General features: G+C 45.4%; 1 protein-coding gene across 2 annotated transcripts in view; it reads left to right on the top strand.

The window, feature by feature from the left end:
* Nucleotides 1-18,538, top strand: part of SETD1B (SET domain containing 1B, histone lysine methyltransferase) — a 52,305-nt gene that overhangs the window by 14,431 nt on the left and 19,336 nt on the right. For both annotated transcript variants that reach the window (XM_075770107.1, XM_075770106.1), the window contains exon 7: nucleotides 17,229-17,999. In XM_075770107.1, the coding sequence (XP_075626222.1) occupies nucleotides 17,229-17,999 (771 nt within the window). The remainder of the gene's footprint in view (nucleotides 1-17,228; nucleotides 18,000-18,538) is intronic.

Here is an 18,538-nt window from a genome sequence, read left to right as displayed (position 1 = left end):
TGGCCAAGGTACAGATGTCCTGGCTCCTGAAGCAGTGGAAATGCAGAGTTTTTACATCATGGATTTTTTTTCAGAGCTGATACTGGAAGACCACAGGCAGAGACTGCTTCCTTGATTAATTTACCACATGATAATCTGCTGCTCCTACAAAAATTTATACAAAGTAGAGAAGTCTCTTCACATTTGCGAAGTTGTATTTGATTTTTGACTTTTTGTATTTGTCTCCAGTTTGATTCTTGGAGTGCTTGCAAAGCTGGTGGTTAGCAATGCAGAGGGCTAACCCTCAGTTAGCAGCGAGAGGTAACGAACCCAGTGTCTATTTTTACAGTCAGAGCAGAATTGCATAGGATTCACCGGGTGTTCCTGGTGATGCACGCCCTCGTATGTGGATGCTCATGGAGGGGAAAAAAATAAACGGAGAAATATTTCACTGTTTATGGATTGGGTTTTTTGGATACCTAACAACTTCAGTAGAATGAGAGAACATGTCTCTTGTTGATAACACAGCTAGAAATGGTGAAAAGCTCTGGAGTGTAACTGAAAAATAGAAAGCAGGCTGTGGTTGGGAGGCTGAGTGGTTCTTTCGCTCTCTCATACCAGGCCAAGACTTTGAGGCTTTTGCATTTTGCATACCTAATAGAAATGACATTGCCATCCCTTTTTATAAATCACGGTTGCTGATTATACTCTTGCCACTAGCTCAGTTCGTTCTCTGTTTTGCCACCAGTGACTTTCTGTAAAATTTCAGTTCCTGGTGGACTGGGTATGTATAATTGAATTGCTTGTTGATAGGTAGAGCACTGCTTAATTTGTGTTTATGTAACCTGTAGATGCTCTGGAAACTTAGATCCAAATTACAATGTTTAACCATAGCATATAGCTTATGGTGGAATAATATTTCCAAGTCTGAGCTCTGCAGGCCATTTACAGTTAGAGAGCCCTTGACATCTTCCTTTTGCTGCTTATAGAGTTCTTCCTATTCTTTTCAACACTCAGGTTTTAGCAGTGATGATATTGAATGTTCAGACGTCATAAATGCAGGCTGTGAAGCCTCACATTGAAGTGACACGTTTTCCTTGCAGTTTCTCCAACCCATTATCATTCTAGTTGCATTTTGCATCTGATGGTTGTGAAAAGTGACCAAGGGAATGCAGACAAGTTACTGGATGGCAGTATGTGTTGCAACATGCAGTGACACTGAGAAAATGTGCCAGTGTGTTAGGTAATCAGTAGAAATATTGAGAAAATAATTGCTGTTAACATATTGTGCTGGCAGCCGCCAGAACAGTACTAATTTCTGGGTCTGATTTTGAAGAAGACGGAGCAGCCGCTGTGTTCTATATGTGTCTGTGTCTGACACAGAGCAGTGAACAGACGAGCGCTTATTCAAATTTCTGCTGGCTGTTGCCTTTCCTGGAGTCCTCTAAATAGATATAGTTCATCAGTAGAACGTTTTTTTTTTCCGTGTGCATCAATTTTGAGTCCCATGACTTTGCCACCTCCCCTTCTCTTAAATTTAATTTTCACTTTGGGGTACTTGTTTGTACCTAGTGAAGATGGGGCAAAACTCAAAATGAAACCTGTGAGTTCATTAACTCTGCGCATCACGTACCTGCCCACGAGGGCTTCTTTGACCCAGACATGTTACTGCTGTCTCAGGTTTTATTATGAAAGTGCAGTGCTTGCTTTTGGAAATGCCAATTCATCACGAGAAAAAGGTTGCTCAAATTTTTCAGCTCCTAAACCCAAAGTATTTAAAATAAAAAAGTTTTTTTAAAAAAAGTATTTTAAAACATTTTTGATTTGCTTAGTGCTAAAATAAAGCCAGTGGCTGCTTTCACAAGGTTCCAGCGGTGCAGACAGGCCCGATGAGATCAAGATGCTTAGAAAACAGCAAGATGGCAAATTGGGGTTTCTAATTTCTCCCCAGGTTGGAATAGGTTCACTCCTCCAGGCGTTGCAAAAGTGTTGCTTCAGGAGCAGTTTGAGTAAAGGAAGTTGTTCGTGGCTTGTGCTTCAGCAATCGCTCTTTGCATAGAGGGCACTGTGAGCGGCGCGCAGGCACGGCGCGGGGAGGAAATGAAACTGCTGCTTGAACTCAAAGCTGGCAGCAGTTCTTATGGTTTGGAGGTTTAGTTGCAAAAGGGTCAGACAGCTGTAGGAGAACTTCCAATTTTCACTTGTTGAGACTTGGGTTGTTTTGACCTAGGCACTTTTTAGTGGCATTTGGATTTGTTGGCTGCTCTGAACGTGCATTTTGTGGCGTATGTGTTTACGTGGAGTTGATAACTGTGTACTAAGTGCAATTTATTGCACACCTTTGACCAGCTCGCCTGCATTTTGCCCACTATCTCTCTCTCCATATCGGGTAGTAAGTCAGGGAGATTGTTAGGAAAGAGGCTCTGAGAATGGTGAGGAGGGGAGGAAGAGGAGAGGTAGAGATGGTCTCACCAGGGTCCGGTTCTTCCCATCTTTCCTCCGTGCTTGCACCTTCAAGCGTTCAAGGTGGGATATGCTCGGGCTCCCCACTGCCCAAATTCCCTGTATCAATGAGTGCAACGGCATGGAGCCTTAGGAAGAAGAGGGCTGAGGACAGTGCAGGTTGGGTGATGTGAAGGAAGGACTGGTTTTTGTTTTTCCTGGGATTGAAACAGCCCTTTGCTGGCCTGATCAAAGAATTGGATGTCTGCTGCTTCTGTGGATGGTGTGGAATGAGAGTTGCTTTCTTATATCCAGATTTTTCCAAAAAGAGCTGTGTTTTGCAGTGGGCAGTATAGTTTTGTGCTTATCTCCAAGTGGTGTGTCCTCCTTCTACTGTGCAGGATTAACATGCGTTGCACATGTTGGGGAGACATTCCCTCTGGAGCCTGGGGAGGGATTGCTGAAGTAGGTGGCTTCTTTCCAGGTTTCCCTTCTCCCAAAGGAGCTTCTTGTTTCTGGTGCCTCGTGTGTCCCGGGCAAAACAAAACATATATATTTCAGGTGATAGCAGTGTTATTTGGTGGAAGCAGAAACTGGTTTAATATTGACGCGTAGCTCTGGGGACAGTTTTCCAATCCAGTCCTTGTTGCTAAGCGGTTGCCAAACATGGCATTTTGGTTAGCAGATGTGGCTGAGAGTTTCCAGTGCAGATAATTGAAATATTGTCTTTGAAAGATGCAGATAACTGTGAGCAACTGTTATCATGGTGCTACAAGCATTTAGTTGTTGTCCAGGAAAAAAATTACTTGGAAAATATGAAAAGCCTTAGTACTGCATAAAATTATTCTAATTCCAGTAAAACATAAAGGGCAGTCTACCGGTTGAATATATGCCATGGAGATGTGTGCAAAAGGATGCATTTTGATAAGGGAGTCTCAATGAATTTGTTTCCTTGTTAATACAATGTCAGGTGGGTTGTATCTCCCAAATGACATCAGAAAAGTGGTAACAGCAGATGTTTTTGCAAACCTGAGGCATATTCCAGGTCAGTGAGAAGCAGGCAGGAGGGTGGTGTGGGTTTGGTGGTGAGGGCAGCCTGGCCGCAGCAGAGCCCTGATGGAGGATGGAGACCTGATGCTGGGGTTGCTTTTAAACTCCCTGGGAGCTGGCATCACGCAGGGAGCACTCAGCTTGGCTGCGGGACACCAGAAGTAAGCTGTGATCCCTGCTGAGGTGGATGCTCAGACTTCAGCTTGAGGAAATCTTGTTGTGTGACTTCGTCTTGACTCGTTGCTGGGATGCACGTGCTACGAAAGCGTTGTGGCACAAGGCTGTAGTCAGGGAAGTGCCTGTGCACAGTCCTTGCAGGGGATGCTGGGCAGCTTTTGCGGTGCAGCTCAGCTGGCTGTTGTTGCTGCGGGGTCACGGAGAGAGGGGAAGCAGGCAACTGTGCACATGGATTTACACTGGGTTTTTTTGGGGTCGACCACTGTGCAAGAGGTGCAGCTTCCACATGGCCTCTGTCTTTGCTCTGAAAGAGTTTGTGTGGATCTGCTTTCAGTGTCCAAGCTGAAGAAAACCTGAGCTTTAGGTAGTACCATGCCTTAAAAATAAATCAGAAGGGCAGCTCACAGTAGTCTCTAGACTCCATTAGGATGGAGATTGTTTTAGGACTAGATTTTATTGTAAGTGAATTTGGGGCTAAATAGACAAACTGAGTTGTAAGAAGGATGAATGTTGGACCCTTGTTATGACGCAGTTTTTGCAGTATCTTTACTATTTTAACTGAGCTCTGATATCAAGAGTATTGCACAGTGTAACTCAGCTCTAGTGAGGCACAACCTTAGTATCGCATCCAGTAAGTGAGATGTATTGATTTTGGTATGTGGTATGAGAAATACCGTGCAGCTCTGGTGCTTCGAAAGCTGCTGAGGATAAACCGTCCTAAGTAAAAAAACCTATTACCTGCAAACCGCCAAGCCAGCTGTTCCTTCACAACTGCTAAAAAAGAAAAGATGCCCATGCCTTATAGCTAGTCACCTGAATCAGTGAGCAATGCTCGGAGTGCATGAGCACAGAGCCGTGTTCGGCTGTTTTTGCGCCTCTCACAACTGTTTCACATAGCTCTTTAACTGAGTAACCTGCCTTTTCAAGACTTCACATGTAACTTCAAACTAATGAACCAATCTAACGAGAAAGCTGCTTTAAGAAAAATAAAAATAAGAGCTGTGTGATTGAGAGTGGTTTAGATATGTCTGCTCAAGTATGGGCTGCAGAGATGCTGTATTTCCATGTGCTTCTGCAGGGCTTTGCACTCACCTTGGTCATTTTGGCAAAGCTCTTTAGAGCAAGTATTAAGGAAGTGAGTAAATAAGTGTCACCGACATGGGGAGGCCTGAGAGAGCCTGAGGCTGGGGTGGTCTGTCTGAGGAGCGAAGTCCTGGTCGCCTTACCCTGGCTGCTGCTGCCAGATGGCTCTGTCCATGTGCACACAGCCCTTCCTCTTTTGCGGTCATCTGTGGTAGAGTTTGATTATGGCTTTGCTGCAAGAGACAGTAGGAAGAGACTTTGGACTAACTTGTAAGCAAGGAAAAGGCATGTCTTTACTTTTCCTTGGTTGTCTGTGGTGTTGGGGGTAATTTCCTCTAGGGTGCTGAAAGACCTTCCGTGGAGGTTAGAGCAGTTTGTGCAATGCAGAAACGCCATCAGCAGCAGGGCTGTATGCAGAGGTGCTCCCCTGGGGTCCCTCAGCTCCTCGCGACCAGCAGATTAGGACCTGATCTTGTTCAGTAGTTGCTGGTGGACCTGTCTTCTACAAACATCTAATCCATTTTTAAACCCATCTGTGCTTCTGAATCTTTGCAGTATCCTGTGGCAATGAGGTGCACAGCTGAATTTTACTCTAGGTGAAAAGTGTTTCCATGTGTTTGTTTTAAACCTCCTGCTTGCTAGGGGACAGGTGGGGAAATCAGCATAGTTTATCTCTTGTCTCTTTTTTGAATATTTTATGCCTGCACAAATGGCAGTGGGAATGCAGCCCAGCTGTGGGGTATTTCCACTCTGGTACTTTAGAACAGTTGCGGTTACACAATTCATTTTGCGTATAGTGGGGATCGTTTAATAGCAAAAGTTTGGTATCTTCTAGAAGGCCATGAGAAATGTCATGTCCTGCACAGAGATTATTTTTGTTAAGGGATCAGTCAACAGTTGACAGCCACAAGGGTTATGTTTCCATTCTCCGAGAGCAGTGGTATGGGGAAAAAGTTGCCTTTCCCTCACTGAGCAGGTTTTGGAGAGGGACAACTTGAAGGTATTTCTGGCTGAATGTTGCTTTAGGCTTTGTCTTATAATGAGGAAGATTTTTAATGAATATGTTACAAACCTCAACTGATGTGCTTGATTCTCTCCTCTCTGACTGCACTTAGTTAAATCAAAGTACAGCAAGAGAAGGAAAAACTAAGCAGGAAATAAAGCAGTGAAAAATTCAAGGTGCCTCCAGAGAGGAGATCCATAAGAGAAGAAAAATGTTACCAAAGGGGAACTCTTTCTTGCTGGCCTCACCCTTACTTTTGAGGAAGAACATCTCTACTCACCCTCTTTAGCTGCTTGAAATAGGTTCCTTGGAGTGAAGTGTCTCCTGTGTCTAGCTGGGTTTTAATGCATCTACGGCACTTTGCTGGGAAGTACTTGTTAGCTTGTGTTGTACTGCTCAGAAAATGAGTAGAGCCTGCTAAGCTCATTAGGGTGCCAGTCATCATTTGTGGTCACTGCTGCAAAGGGCTTGCAGTCTGGCCACAGCCAGAGGGAAGTTTTTGTCTCACTAGCCTCTTGTTCCCCGGGGTGATTCTCTGCTGCTATGTCCCAGCAGACCTGGAGCATTTACACCACCTGCAGTGGGAGCTTCATCCAAAGTTGTTAAATGCTTTTTGTCAAACTCAGGCAGACTGGCTGAATGGTCTTGTCTGCAGCAGTTTTGCTGGGAATTTCAGAAACACAGCAGATGTCCTATTGTCCTATCTTGAGATGATGGCAGCGGCTGTCTCCAGAACAGAAGGCCACAAGTTTTCTTACTTGAAACCATACTGTGTTGCCACCGTGACTGCAGTCGAGATGATGACAAGGTCCTAAAGACCTTAACAGTATGTTCCCTCTTTCATGCTTCTTTCTTCTCAAGTAGTTAGTACTGGGGTAGAAGAGATTAGTAGGTGACCTCCCGGGCCAGCAGTGGAGGGCTCATGAAATTTCAGCAAAAGTGTTCAGGAAAGGGAAAAGCTCATGTAAGAATCAGGACTGTAACTCCTTCCCCTGCTTGTTCTGCACCTTTTGGAGAGTAAAAGCTGTACTTGTTTGGAAAGGGCTGTTCAGGGTTACCTCCATCAGCTGTGGGCTATACAGGCTCCTGGGTTTTCTTGCAGGTGCCAGAAACAGTTGGGCCTCTTTGCTTCCCAGCCGTGTGAACAGATCAGGACCGCACCCTAGAAATTCAGGGCGAGAATAGCTGAAGCTCTTGGAGAGGAGAGGGAGAAGCCAGGCTCATCATTTGGGATGTCTCTTGAGATGGAAGGCAAGAGTCTGAACTGCTGCCTCAGGATATACTAATGGCACCTGGGTTGAGAGCAGACGGCAGCGAGCAGAAGAGCATTAAAAGATGATACTGATGAATGATCTGACAAAAGCTCTTCTTTTTTTCTTTTGCTTGTTGTCCTTCAAGGCCTTGATTCCTTCATTTCTGCTCTTTTCAGAGGAGACTCAACGTTGCACAGGTTGCATTGCGATGTCCAGGTCTTGCAAATGAAACTACTGCTGCTACTAATGCTGGAAATGCGGAGAGCACTGAAAATGCTGCCATAACAGTAATAGCCACATGATTTCAGATACTCGATGGTATAGTAGTAGTATGTAAAAGGGGAAGACTATCAAATTGGTCTAGTTCTACTGATTAGAACTTGTTTAAATACAGTATGTGTACAACCTATTCTTCAACAGGCTGATATCAGCAGAGAAACTAGACTGTTTTCCAAGCTTATCTGTTTTTTTATCGCCCTGTTGGTAGCAAGATCTGAATTTGTGGCTCCATTTGACCTAAGGTTTAAGTATGAGGTTAAGTTCAGAGGATGGCATGTGAGCTCCTGCCTGACACTGAACTGTAAGGTATCCGTGTACTCTGTACACTCACTTATTGCACTTTTTTTTTAAACTTATAACTGGACTCTGATCTAATGTTGCCAGTTTCCTTCTTTATCTTCAATTGTAAAGTACCTTCTACTCCCTAGAAATGTGGGTGCATTTCTGTGCACCGGTGTGAAGAACAAAACAGAGCATTTCAGAGTCATATGGGAAATGAGTTCTCCGCATACCGTGTGATTTCTCCTAAATTCCTTGCTTTTCTTTGCATCTTTATAGAGGGAGATGCTGCTTCAAACTCTGCATCTTTTGTGTGTGGACAAACCTTAGAGTAAAATCTACTGATAATAGCTGAGATGGCAGAAAATGACAGAGAAGTGCGTTGGATGCTTACCACTGCCTTTCTCTCTTTTCAGAGAGACCATTTAGTTCCTCTGTTGGATTTGGCTGGTTTGTTCCCAGGACTCTGCATCACTGAACCTGGTGTCTGAAAAGGGCTTTACCTGGGTAAAGCCAGTCTGGCTGTATGAAAGTCTTTGGGAGAAGCAGAGAACATTCCCTGACTAATTTATCTGTAGGGGGTATTTTCTTGCCACTCTACCATCCTTTTATGCATGACTTAGCTTCCCAGCCGACTAAAGCCTTTGAAGTTAGATTGCAAATAGCTCTTCAGCTATCCCTTCCCCCCATCTAAAATAGGGAAACCAGAACAACCATTGCTGTGGAAAGAGCTTGCCTTATTACATGGCTCCCCAATGTTAACACCCCTCTCTCTTTTCCTCCTTCCTTTTCCTTATCTTCTCCTCCCCCCCATAAAGAAACCTTTTTTTTCCCCTTAATAAGATCTACTTAAGACTTGAGGGAAAAGGCCATGGTTCCATGAGGTGGTAAATCCAATTTTAGGGTGTTTCATATGTGATGAAAAACACTATGGCCGCATGACGCAGCTCCTGAATTGGCACTGCCAGTTCGGATTTGTTCATATAATGCAGAAGGGGTGACTGTCCAGGCAAGCTTCCCATCGGGGCATACACGGGCTGCCCAGGCGTCCCTGATTTTGGGCTGGGGGCTGGTGACTCTCCAGTTCCTACTCTCACTGTATTTTGTGATCTGTCCAGTTGTATGATCATGTTTTGTCTTGGCTGAAATCTGTGCAGTCGGGGGTCTGGAAGCTTCCAGTCTCAGCATTGATGAATGTGGACCCAAAGTATGTTATGTTAAGCCTTCAGTCTTCCTAGAGCTGCCCCTGCAGAGAGAGTCTCTTGTGCATGCTGGAAGCCCAGGGGCAATGTCTGGCTTCTCCAAATATCCCTTCTTCGGTGATCTTGCCAACAGGAATGGTATAACCATATCATATGCTGTGAAGCTTGCAGTTCAGAGCTTCTTTTCCCTTATTGAAGGGAGAAAGACCTGAGTTAAACCACCCCTTTTCTGGAAGGTAATGCACTCAACGTTAACAGAGCAAACCCGTTGGCAGGTTATTGTCCTCTGCCAATTCATCTCTTTAGGTTTTCTGCTGAGGCAAATCGGGCATTTGTTTTCCCTCTGGGTTAGTTTATGGCTCTGAGGCTTGCTATCCTAGGCAGCTCTTGCAGTGGGCTCTTGGAAGTCATGTTGAAAAATAAAGTATGGTGCTCTCTTGCCAAGAGAAGGGATTTTTTAAAGTTCTGAGTGCTGGTTGAGTCTTGTCCCTTTGGCGTCACATTTCTCAGGTTGCCTTGTTTCTGGATGAGTGAAGATCTGGTTACCGTGGACCACTAACCACACTGCATTTGCTTCCCATTTCTGTCGTCTTTGCTTCATGTGGAGTTGTCTGTCCTTCCCTGGATCTCTTGTTAAATAAAAGAAATTTTCAGCATCATGGAGATGCTTAGAGGCTGCCTAAGTGGGTATTTCTTACTCCAGGATCCATCTCAACCTTTGGAAAGAAGAATCCATGCAGCTTCTACAGCCACTGCAGCTTCTATTTACAGTCAAGTAAAAATAACCTGAATCCCTCATGTTCAATTGTTGCATTTATTTTCTGCTGTTTTTCATGGCGGGGTTTTTTTTTTTTTTTTGTGGACCACTGTTTCATGCTCCATGTCCCATCAGTGGTCCTTGGGCTTTGCTTTGGGAAATACTGACTTAAGCTACTGCTCCATTCCTTTCCTAGGAGACATTGATGTTATTTCACTGCCCTGTGGGGAGAGAGCAGAGAGTAATCCCCTCTGGAGTCTGAAAAGGTGCCTTGAAGTGTTGAGACCCATCTCAGATGCTCAAGCCATCATCTGATGGCTGCAGGAAACTGGCGGTGCAGATTTGCATTAAGTCTGGGATACTGTCTTTGGCACTTCTGTCATTTTAGCTCATTTTATGATCTTAATTCACTAGATTTTCTAATGACAGCGTGGACCAGTGGGCAGCCTTCCAGCTCTCACTGTCCTTAAAACACAAGTCGATTTACTTCTGTTTCTAGTGTCAGGAAACACTGGAAGTGAGCAAATAGACTTTTTCCCTTTGTAAGCGTTAGCTCTGTGTGCTTTCCCCCCTCGAGAGCCTCTCCTGCCATGCACTGAAAGCCCAGGTGAGCTCCTTCCTCACATACTTCCAAATCCCAACTTGTGGCATCTCCCTATGTGCAGGACAGTCTAATTAGGGACAGCGCCTGAGGCAGCACCTTGCGAGACACAAACAAGCACCACAGTTGCTTTTCCTCACCCCTGTCCTCCTGTTCTGGGACTGACGGGGACTTTTGGGGCATTCTCCCTCTATCCTTCTGTGGTTTGAGGTAGCAACAAGTTCCCTTGGCTTTAGAAGAAAAAAAGAAAGTGGCATAAGTTAGGCTGGTGTTTACAGTGCTGTTTGTTTACAGTGAGCACTTGAATATTATTGTCACTTGTTTTACTCGTTGTGCAGCCCTGTAGGTGTGGGGAGAATAGTCTGTGCCAAAGCAGTGCTGCAAATAAGTGTCAGACCGAAACACTAGCTGAGCCAAAGCAGTGTATGTGTCAGGTAGGATATTGTCATCTCATAGAGCTTGAATTCTCTTTTTTCAAGTAGCAAGGGATACTTTTGCAATCAATAATAAAGAAACCAAAACACCCAAGTAACTTCTCTCCTCCTGCAAGAAATCCCTGTTCTGTTGAAGTCTTTTTGGTGCCTGTTTTTTGTAGGACATGGTGATTTTTGTAGGACGTGCTGATGAGTCCATAGCCCCGATCTGTCTGTGTTCTGCTCTGCTTCATTTGCAACCTTTGCCTGTGAGTTAGATTTGCAAAGCGCTGTATAAATATATAGCGATATAAAAATCTTGCAATCTTCTGTTCTTGAGATAGAAGTACATGTTGCTGAAGATATTTATAATCACTGATCTATAATGTGTTAATCTTTCTATTTGCCTGTTCTGGAGCTGGGCATTTTATTATAGTGCAAGTACACCTGAAAGCTGGTTTTGCCCCAATTAAAAGCTGCCATGATTGTAATCGCATGCCTTGACAGCAGCAGGAGGACGGGTGCTCTCTTAGCTGCCCAAAGGAGGTTGAAAGACGTGACTAACCAGCCCAGGGCATCTGAGGAGGCGACAATAAACAAACTTCAGCGTAGATCCAGGCTGCAGTGGTGGTGTGCTGGCTGACGTGAGCCACCATGGGCACTGGTGACGGCACGGTTATCTGAATAGGCTTGAAAACTCATCTGGGAAGGTGCAGGCAGTGGTTTGCTCTGTGTTTTTTTTGCTGCTGTAGCTAAACTGCTGGCAAACCACCTTGGGTAGCTCTGCCCTCCCGTGCACCACTTCTGCAACGCCAGCGAAGTACCACCCTTGTGTGTGTTCTTTGAGGGAGAGCTATAATTATAGTTACCAAAGTAAAAATATTTGTATGTATTGTAAATACAGTACTGAGTCTGCCTTGTTCACGCCTGACACTGTGAGGTGTGAATGCTTAGCACGGTCCCTCTGCCATGTCATCGTGCCTGAGTGTTGCACTCCCAGTAAACAAAGAGGGCAGTTCAGAGGCACATCTCCTCTTTACGTGCTTTGCCAAGAACACGTGGAACCTGCAAGTTCTTCTCTAGCTAAAAGCAGATTAAAAATGAACAAAGCAATACTCTCTGAAGCCCTCACGGTGCTCTGGCATGTAGATTTTGGACAGCAAGAGGTATTTCACTCTGTTAGCAAAGTGAATGGTGGGATTCTCTGCACCAAACTTGAATGGGCTTGTATTTTTTCTAAAGGAGTTTTTCATTGAAATTGTGTCTTTGAGGAACAGTTGCAGGTGGCTGGTTTGCATCCTCAGGCTTCCTTTTTGTTCTGGATGATGTTGTAAAGAAACGTGGCAGGTTTGAAATGTCTCGTTCTCTGTAATGTGTTCTCCTGATGGAGACTAGGAAGAGAGAGTTGTGTGTTAGAGAACATGGGCTATTTTCACTCTGGGATCACAGCGTATCCTGTTAGGGCCATTTCCCTTGTCAAATGCAGAGCGCAGGTGGTGAGGAGCATGGCGTGAGCTTGGCATAGGGAGGCAACTGGAGATGGGGAATAGGAAGTCGGAGGGACCTGGAGTCTATTCTTGACTCCGTCAGTGACTTGCTGTGTGATCCGGTTTGGTCAGTTGTCCTCTCTCCTTCACCTCTGACGGTTTTTTTCTTTCCCCAGTCTTGTAAGGATACAGGGTGAGGCTTGCTCATTTGTGAATTTTTTAGATCCTTGAATGGACTTAATCCAAACCCAAGTGATGACTGTTTGACCAGGTTATGAAAACTTTTTGTTCAAGAGCCACTTGTGATCTTAGTTCTAGCATTATTGAAAAGCAGCTTCTTAACATTTTAAATAGCAAAGATTGTTAGTATTCAAATATGGAGTTTTCCAAGATTTAGGGCTTAAGGAATGAATTTTTTTTGTTCTGTTTTGGTTTCTGTGAGTGCAAGTTGCAGCAGGCTTAAAGGTTTGCTACTTCTTGCAAGTATGGGATGCTTCGCTTCGTTAAAGCTAATGACCTTGCATCCTGCTGAATGCCATTGATCCTGCATTTCATTATTTTGATGCGCCAGAGCTCAGCCTGGCTATATCAGAGTAGTTGCTATGTTCGGTGATACAAGTTCCCTACCTCAAATATAAGTAACTTGGTACCCAGCAGAATATTTAGAAAATTAGCCATAAGTTGACACTATTCAAAATGCGTTCTGAAATTCTGAGTAAATTCTTTATCAGATGCCCTTTCTAAAAGAAAATGAAAGCATGTGAATGAAGTTCCTCTGCCCATAGGAAAGGTACTGAACGGCACATATGATGAAGCTCCCAACCGCTGCTGCAGTGTCAGTGCTTTCCTGGGTCGGGGAGAGAACAGCCTCTTCACATCTGGAAACTGCCAGTTCTGCATGCAAATATTAGGATGTAGTTTATTTTTTCCGCAGGTATGAACATTTGCTTGCTAAATGCTGGGTCTTGCTCTGAGATAAGACTGATACCCTGCATTTAGTGGCTGTCTACCCTGTCACTATTCAGGCTGATCCAGGAGAGAGATCTCAGGATATTTCTTTCACTTAACTCAAGAGGCTCTGCCTGTGCTAAAATGCACTGTACCGGTATTAAAGGTGGCAGTTAGCATTTTGGGTGAACAATGAATGAGGCCATTTATAACCAGTTACACTGACATGAATCTCTCCCAACAAATTTGCATCCTTAAAACACCTTTGGAAAAATGTGTCATGTGTATAATTAAATACCTGTTTTGCTAACTCTTAATTTAATTAATGCAAACTAAAGATGGCAGCACAAATTAATTTGGTTGGAAGTGGCTTTTCTCTCAGTGGGCTGAAGAGAGGTTTTCTGGAGGCGTCGTACCAGACGCCCTCAGAAATGTGCAGGTGAACTCCAGGACTGATTGACACAGTTTTTTGGCAGTGATGGCCATGACATCCTCATAGCAGTACATATGCCAAGTATCAGCTCACTTTTTTCTCCCCTTGTGAGAGTGAAGAGAGAGGCCAGCTAGAAGGTGGTTTCTTTGGGAGGACAGTGTAGCTACTTTTCAGCTCTACCTTGAGAGGTATTTGGTAGCAACCCCAGTATAGCCAGGTTTAGACAAGTGAATGAAAAGGAATTCATATAACAAGACCTTTCTATGTCTCCCCTTGTTTTTTCCTTCTGTACCTTGATCTCTCTGACTCAGATGGTGCCCGTGGTTTTTTCCCCTTAGATATAACTTTCCTGTAACTGCTTATCCGCTTTTAAATATTCATTCCTCTTAACTTTCTTTAAGGAGACTTCCTTGTAGATGATCATCTTTTGGTTTGACCTCTTTCCTAACCTTGTGTATTCTTTTACATCTCTCTGCCTTTTTGATCTTTTTCTCCCTGCCGCTTAATCTCTTTCTCTTTCCCTTTCCATCTTGCTTGGGGTAAAACTGGAGCACAGACTGTGTTCACTGTGCAGGTGAGTTAGCAGCCCAACATTGTAGGAAGCAGGGAATCTCTTGTTGCTTCTTTTGCAGACCCATCTGATGGGAACCAGAAAAAAAAAATTGAAAAAATAATCTTTCAATCCAAAAATGCTAGTTGTTGCTTTAGGAGTTCTCATTTCAGCTTGAGTAAAAATAAATGCATGTATGCACGAAGAAATCTGCTGTGCAGTACAACATGGGGTCCAGCTAGTCCTGCCACCCCTCTGCAATTTCAGGATCGGCTTTTTCTATCTGGTATTTTCTTCAAGAGGGAAAACCAACCTCAGTTATCAGGCAGGGTTCTTTGGTACTGAAACTGAGTAAAGGCCTGGTGTGGATGGGAGTGGGCTCTGGGCGATGGACAGGAGCACGCAGGTCTCCTACACAGGACTGACTGAGATGGGCTGCCCTGGGCTGGTGGTGCTCCGGGAGGGGAGGACGTGTTGGCTCAGGCAGGTGCTTTGGGACTGATGGTGTGTGCTCAGCAGAGACCGGTCTTGAGTGGTGACTGGTGTTGGGTGGCACTGGGGGGTGCGGGATGCTGCAGGAGGGACTGGGGATCCAGGAGAGTTTATGGCTTGATGCTCCCCGTGGCACCGCCTTGTGCTGGTGTTCCACTGCAGCTTCACGAGGTGACTTTCCTCCGTGCCCCATCAGGTGAGATGAATGCGAATATGAAGTAGATTTTGTCTGTCTTTGGTAGCCTGAACACTCCTGGCTTCCTATCCAACACTGACCTTTAGCATCATCCAGCTTTTGCAATTGGAGCCAGTGGTTTTAACAGGGCCTTTTGTGTTCATTTACTGAAAAATGGGATCTGTTTCACAGGAAACTTGTTTATACCTGCCACAGTCATCATCTTTGCTCTTCCTTTGCCCCTTTCACTGGAGCTGCGGTAGTTGAAACTGCAGAATGTCCTTTCATTCCCCAGCATCCTCGGCGTGGGACGTGACTGCAATAGAGCAGCTGGGGAGAGGATGCAGGGTGTGAGACCCACTTAGAAATGTTAGCCAGATGTGGACAGCTCAAGGAGGAGACGATACAATTCAGCTCTGGAAAGACTCAAGTGCAAGGAGTTATTATTTCTACTTCTCCTTTTTTGAGCTATTAATTTTAGGCCCTCAGAATACCTCCCTGCATGTACAGATGCACTAAAGCAACTCGGTGACGGTGGGAGAGTCCCCTCTCTGTTACTATTAGCCTGAGGTCGATAGCATTCGCTGCAGGGTTTGCCAGGCTCATGCTTTCAGCCCTTCTGCAGGGGTAAATGGTGGTGAGCTGAGGGGTTGGGCATTTTTAGACCACTAATACAGTGAGTGGGTTTTGGGGATGACCCGTGCGGTGCATGAGTCGGTGGGTTCATGCTGCAGCAGAGGAATGCGGGGAAGCAAGGGTGAGGGGAGGTGCTAGGACAGGAGGATTTGCAAAGCTGGTGTTGCAAGTGTTGTGCTCAGCCTGCTCTCTGGTGGTAGCTGCTGTAGCAGAGATGACCTTTGATAAAACGTGAATCATTTGGTTTGATTTGGATAGTTGTGGTTACTCAGCTTCATACAGCTACAGTTGATAGCAGAGTTGTCAACTCAGCTGCTCTTGGTTTTGTTCCCGTACCCCTGTGCAAAATTCACAGGTTAAAAATCAAATCACAGCAGTTTCAAGATGAGAGCTGTCAACAAAGCCTGCTTCGCAGCAGCTCTCCCCAGTGCCGATTCTCCAGTGCCCAATAAGGGCTGAGCTCTATTGCTCTTTTCTTTCAGATTGGGGAGACTAGTAGGAGAGCAGACAGAAGAGGCACCTGCTGGCATAAAATATGGAAGAAAAACATCTTTGAGGTCTTCAGTCAAATTCAGCTGAAAACAGCTAGCAGGTTCTGAAACTCTTGCCACGATTGAGAGACAGAGAGGGACTTAAAGACCACTTGATCATGATTTCTTACTGCCTCAGATGGGCTAGAGCCCGCAGCATCCAAGGCAGGCAGCAGAGCTCTGGCGGAGGTTGATGCTCTGTATTTAGATCAGCTGGTGGCCACATGCAAACTGTTTGTCTGGCTTTTTTGTATGAAGCTGTTGTGAGGAAGGAAGTGCTTGGTAAGTCGTTCGAAGGAGGTAGGCTGATCATGCTTGTAGAGAGCCTGGGAGAGAAGGTTGTGATAAGTGCTTCTGCTTTTCAGTCCTGAAAATAGCCAAGGGATGTTTGCTGTCACAAGAGTGGTGGGTTTTGATGAATTTAGTTGGAGGGAAAAAAAAAAAAAGGAAGAATGGGAGAAATAGTTTTGGAGCCTGTCCTGTCTTTGCTGACATCGCACTAGTAAAAGGTCAACCAAATTCGTGCTTCCCCTAGATAAACTGTCAGTGTGTTAGATGTGTCTTCCAGCAGTATTTGGTTGCTCTATTTCTTACCAGGATTTGTTTTAACAATACCTGAGGGATGTGACAGTTATACGTGTGGTTTCTTTGTGCTGGAGACACCTTCAGGACTGAAGTGCCTGTACAACACGGCATGCAGGCATCACAATTTGCTGTTGAGGATGGAGCTAGCTGGTGAGGCCATCCTGTTGTACTAGACCTAATCAGGCGGCTTGGAGACTTCAGAGCAAGCAGGCACCCTCTGTTTTAATCCACTTGCCCAAGAACATGACATAAGCTCTCTTTGAATCCCAGCATTTATGACTCTGATTTTTAAAGGGAATTTAAGCAGATTTGGGGTTCTTTTTTTCATGGGAATTGCTTTGATCTAGTCAAGACAACCTTTAGTAGCAGCAACCATGTGGAAGTATTGTCTTCCCACAATTAGAGGTTAAGAGTAGATAGCAAATGAGCCAGGGATTATAATAAAAAAACCCAGAGTAATTCTTTGTGCATGGTGAAAACTAAGGAATAAAAACTCATGGTGTAATACCCCTGTCCATATTAGATGCAAATAAGAGATAATGTATCTTGCAGTGAAAGACATTTGGATTGTGTGTATTTTGCCGAGCACGGGAGCAATTCCTCCTATTCCATAGAAGCTGAGGTTTTTGTTCAGTTGGTACTGATGCTCTTTTAGAAAGCTTTTACCTCTCTGCTTCCTGAGGTCTGACATGGAAGAGAAAAGCTTCAATAGGCACTAGCTGCTCAATGGGCCCTGTCTTTTCAGAGCATCGCTCGCTTTTCTCCATCTCCAATTAAAATGTGTGTTAAACTTAGCTTTTGTTTGAAGCAGCCAGTGCTGTGGTATTTAATGTAAAAGGAATGTGCTCCTCACCTTTTCTCTCTCTTGTCACAGGGTCAGCATTCTTCAGGGGAGGACATGGAAATCTCTGATGATGAGACCAACCCTGCGCCCATCACCAGTGCAGAATGTGCCAAAACCATTGTGGTGAACTCCTCCGTGAGCAACACAGCCGTGATGGCCCCATCGATTCCCCCCATGCCGCCACCAGGATTCCCTCCTCTTCCTCCGCCGCCGCCTCCACAGCCAGGCTTCCCAATGCCTCCGCCGCTACCTCCGCCACCTCCACCCACTCACCCTGCTGTCACCGTCCCACCACCTCCACTCCCTGCCCCCCCTGGGGTCCCTCCGCCTCATATCTTACCTCCACTTCCTCCGTTCCATCCTGGCATGTTCCCTGTCATGCAAGTGGATATGATAAGTGTCTTGGGCAACCAGTGGGGTGGCATGCCAATGTCCTTCCAGATGCAAACTCAGATGCTGAGCCGCATGATGCAGGCACAGAACACGTACCAGTATCCGCCTTTCGTGACAGGCCGGATGCAGTTTGTGAATCTTCCACCCTACCGCCCTTTCTCGATGGGAGCAGCTCTTGGTCGTGGACAGCAGTGGCCACCACTGCCCAAGTTTGACCCCTCGGTTCCACCGCCGGGTTACGAGCCGAAGAAGGAAGATCCCCACAAAGCCACTGTGGATGGAGTCCTCCTGGTCATAGTGAAGGAACTAAAGGCCATCATGAAAAGGGACCTGAACCGGAAGATGGTTGAAGTGGTAGCGTTTCGGGCATTTGATGACTGGTGGGACAAGAAGGAACGTCTGGCAAAGGTAGGCTTTCACATACTCTGTGCTGGATCTCAGGGAGAGCTGCTCTTAGTGCCAGGGCATGGTTAGGCAGGGATCTGGAACTGACTTTTAAAAACCCCACAGCCCTAAAGTGCTATGGTAACTAAAACAGAAGCAAAAAATAAAGCCATGCTGTGAGAAACCCTGGTGCTTGAGGCTGCTGAAATTAAATGGGGGCTGGTCTTTGTGCCGAGGCAGGTGACAGGAGTGTGTGCTGGGAGCAGCGGACCTCAGCCTGCAAATAGCTGGGAGGTGCTCCATCACCACAGGCACCTGCCTCGGGACAGGTTAGCACCTGGGTATTAAACCTGGCTTATTTCCATGGTGTCACTCTATCTACGCAGGCATTTCATGCTGCTTTGCCTGCAGAACAAACACAGGCTGGGTACTTTAGTCCTTCCTGATCATTGATAGAGGTACCCTGTGCAGAGTTATCTCTGAACATGTGTGGATCCGTAACTGCTCACCTAGGAGCGAACTGTTGCTCTGTCTCACACCGTCCCGCTGAGTTGAATGTGGGC

Source organism: Balearica regulorum, chromosome 17 (assembly GCF_011004875.1).
Source record: "Balearica regulorum gibbericeps isolate bBalReg1 chromosome 17, bBalReg1.pri, whole genome shotgun sequence".
Lineage (NCBI taxonomy): Eukaryota > Metazoa > Chordata > Aves > Gruiformes > Gruidae > Balearica > Balearica regulorum.
This window is presented reverse-complemented; position numbering and strand designations above follow the sequence as displayed.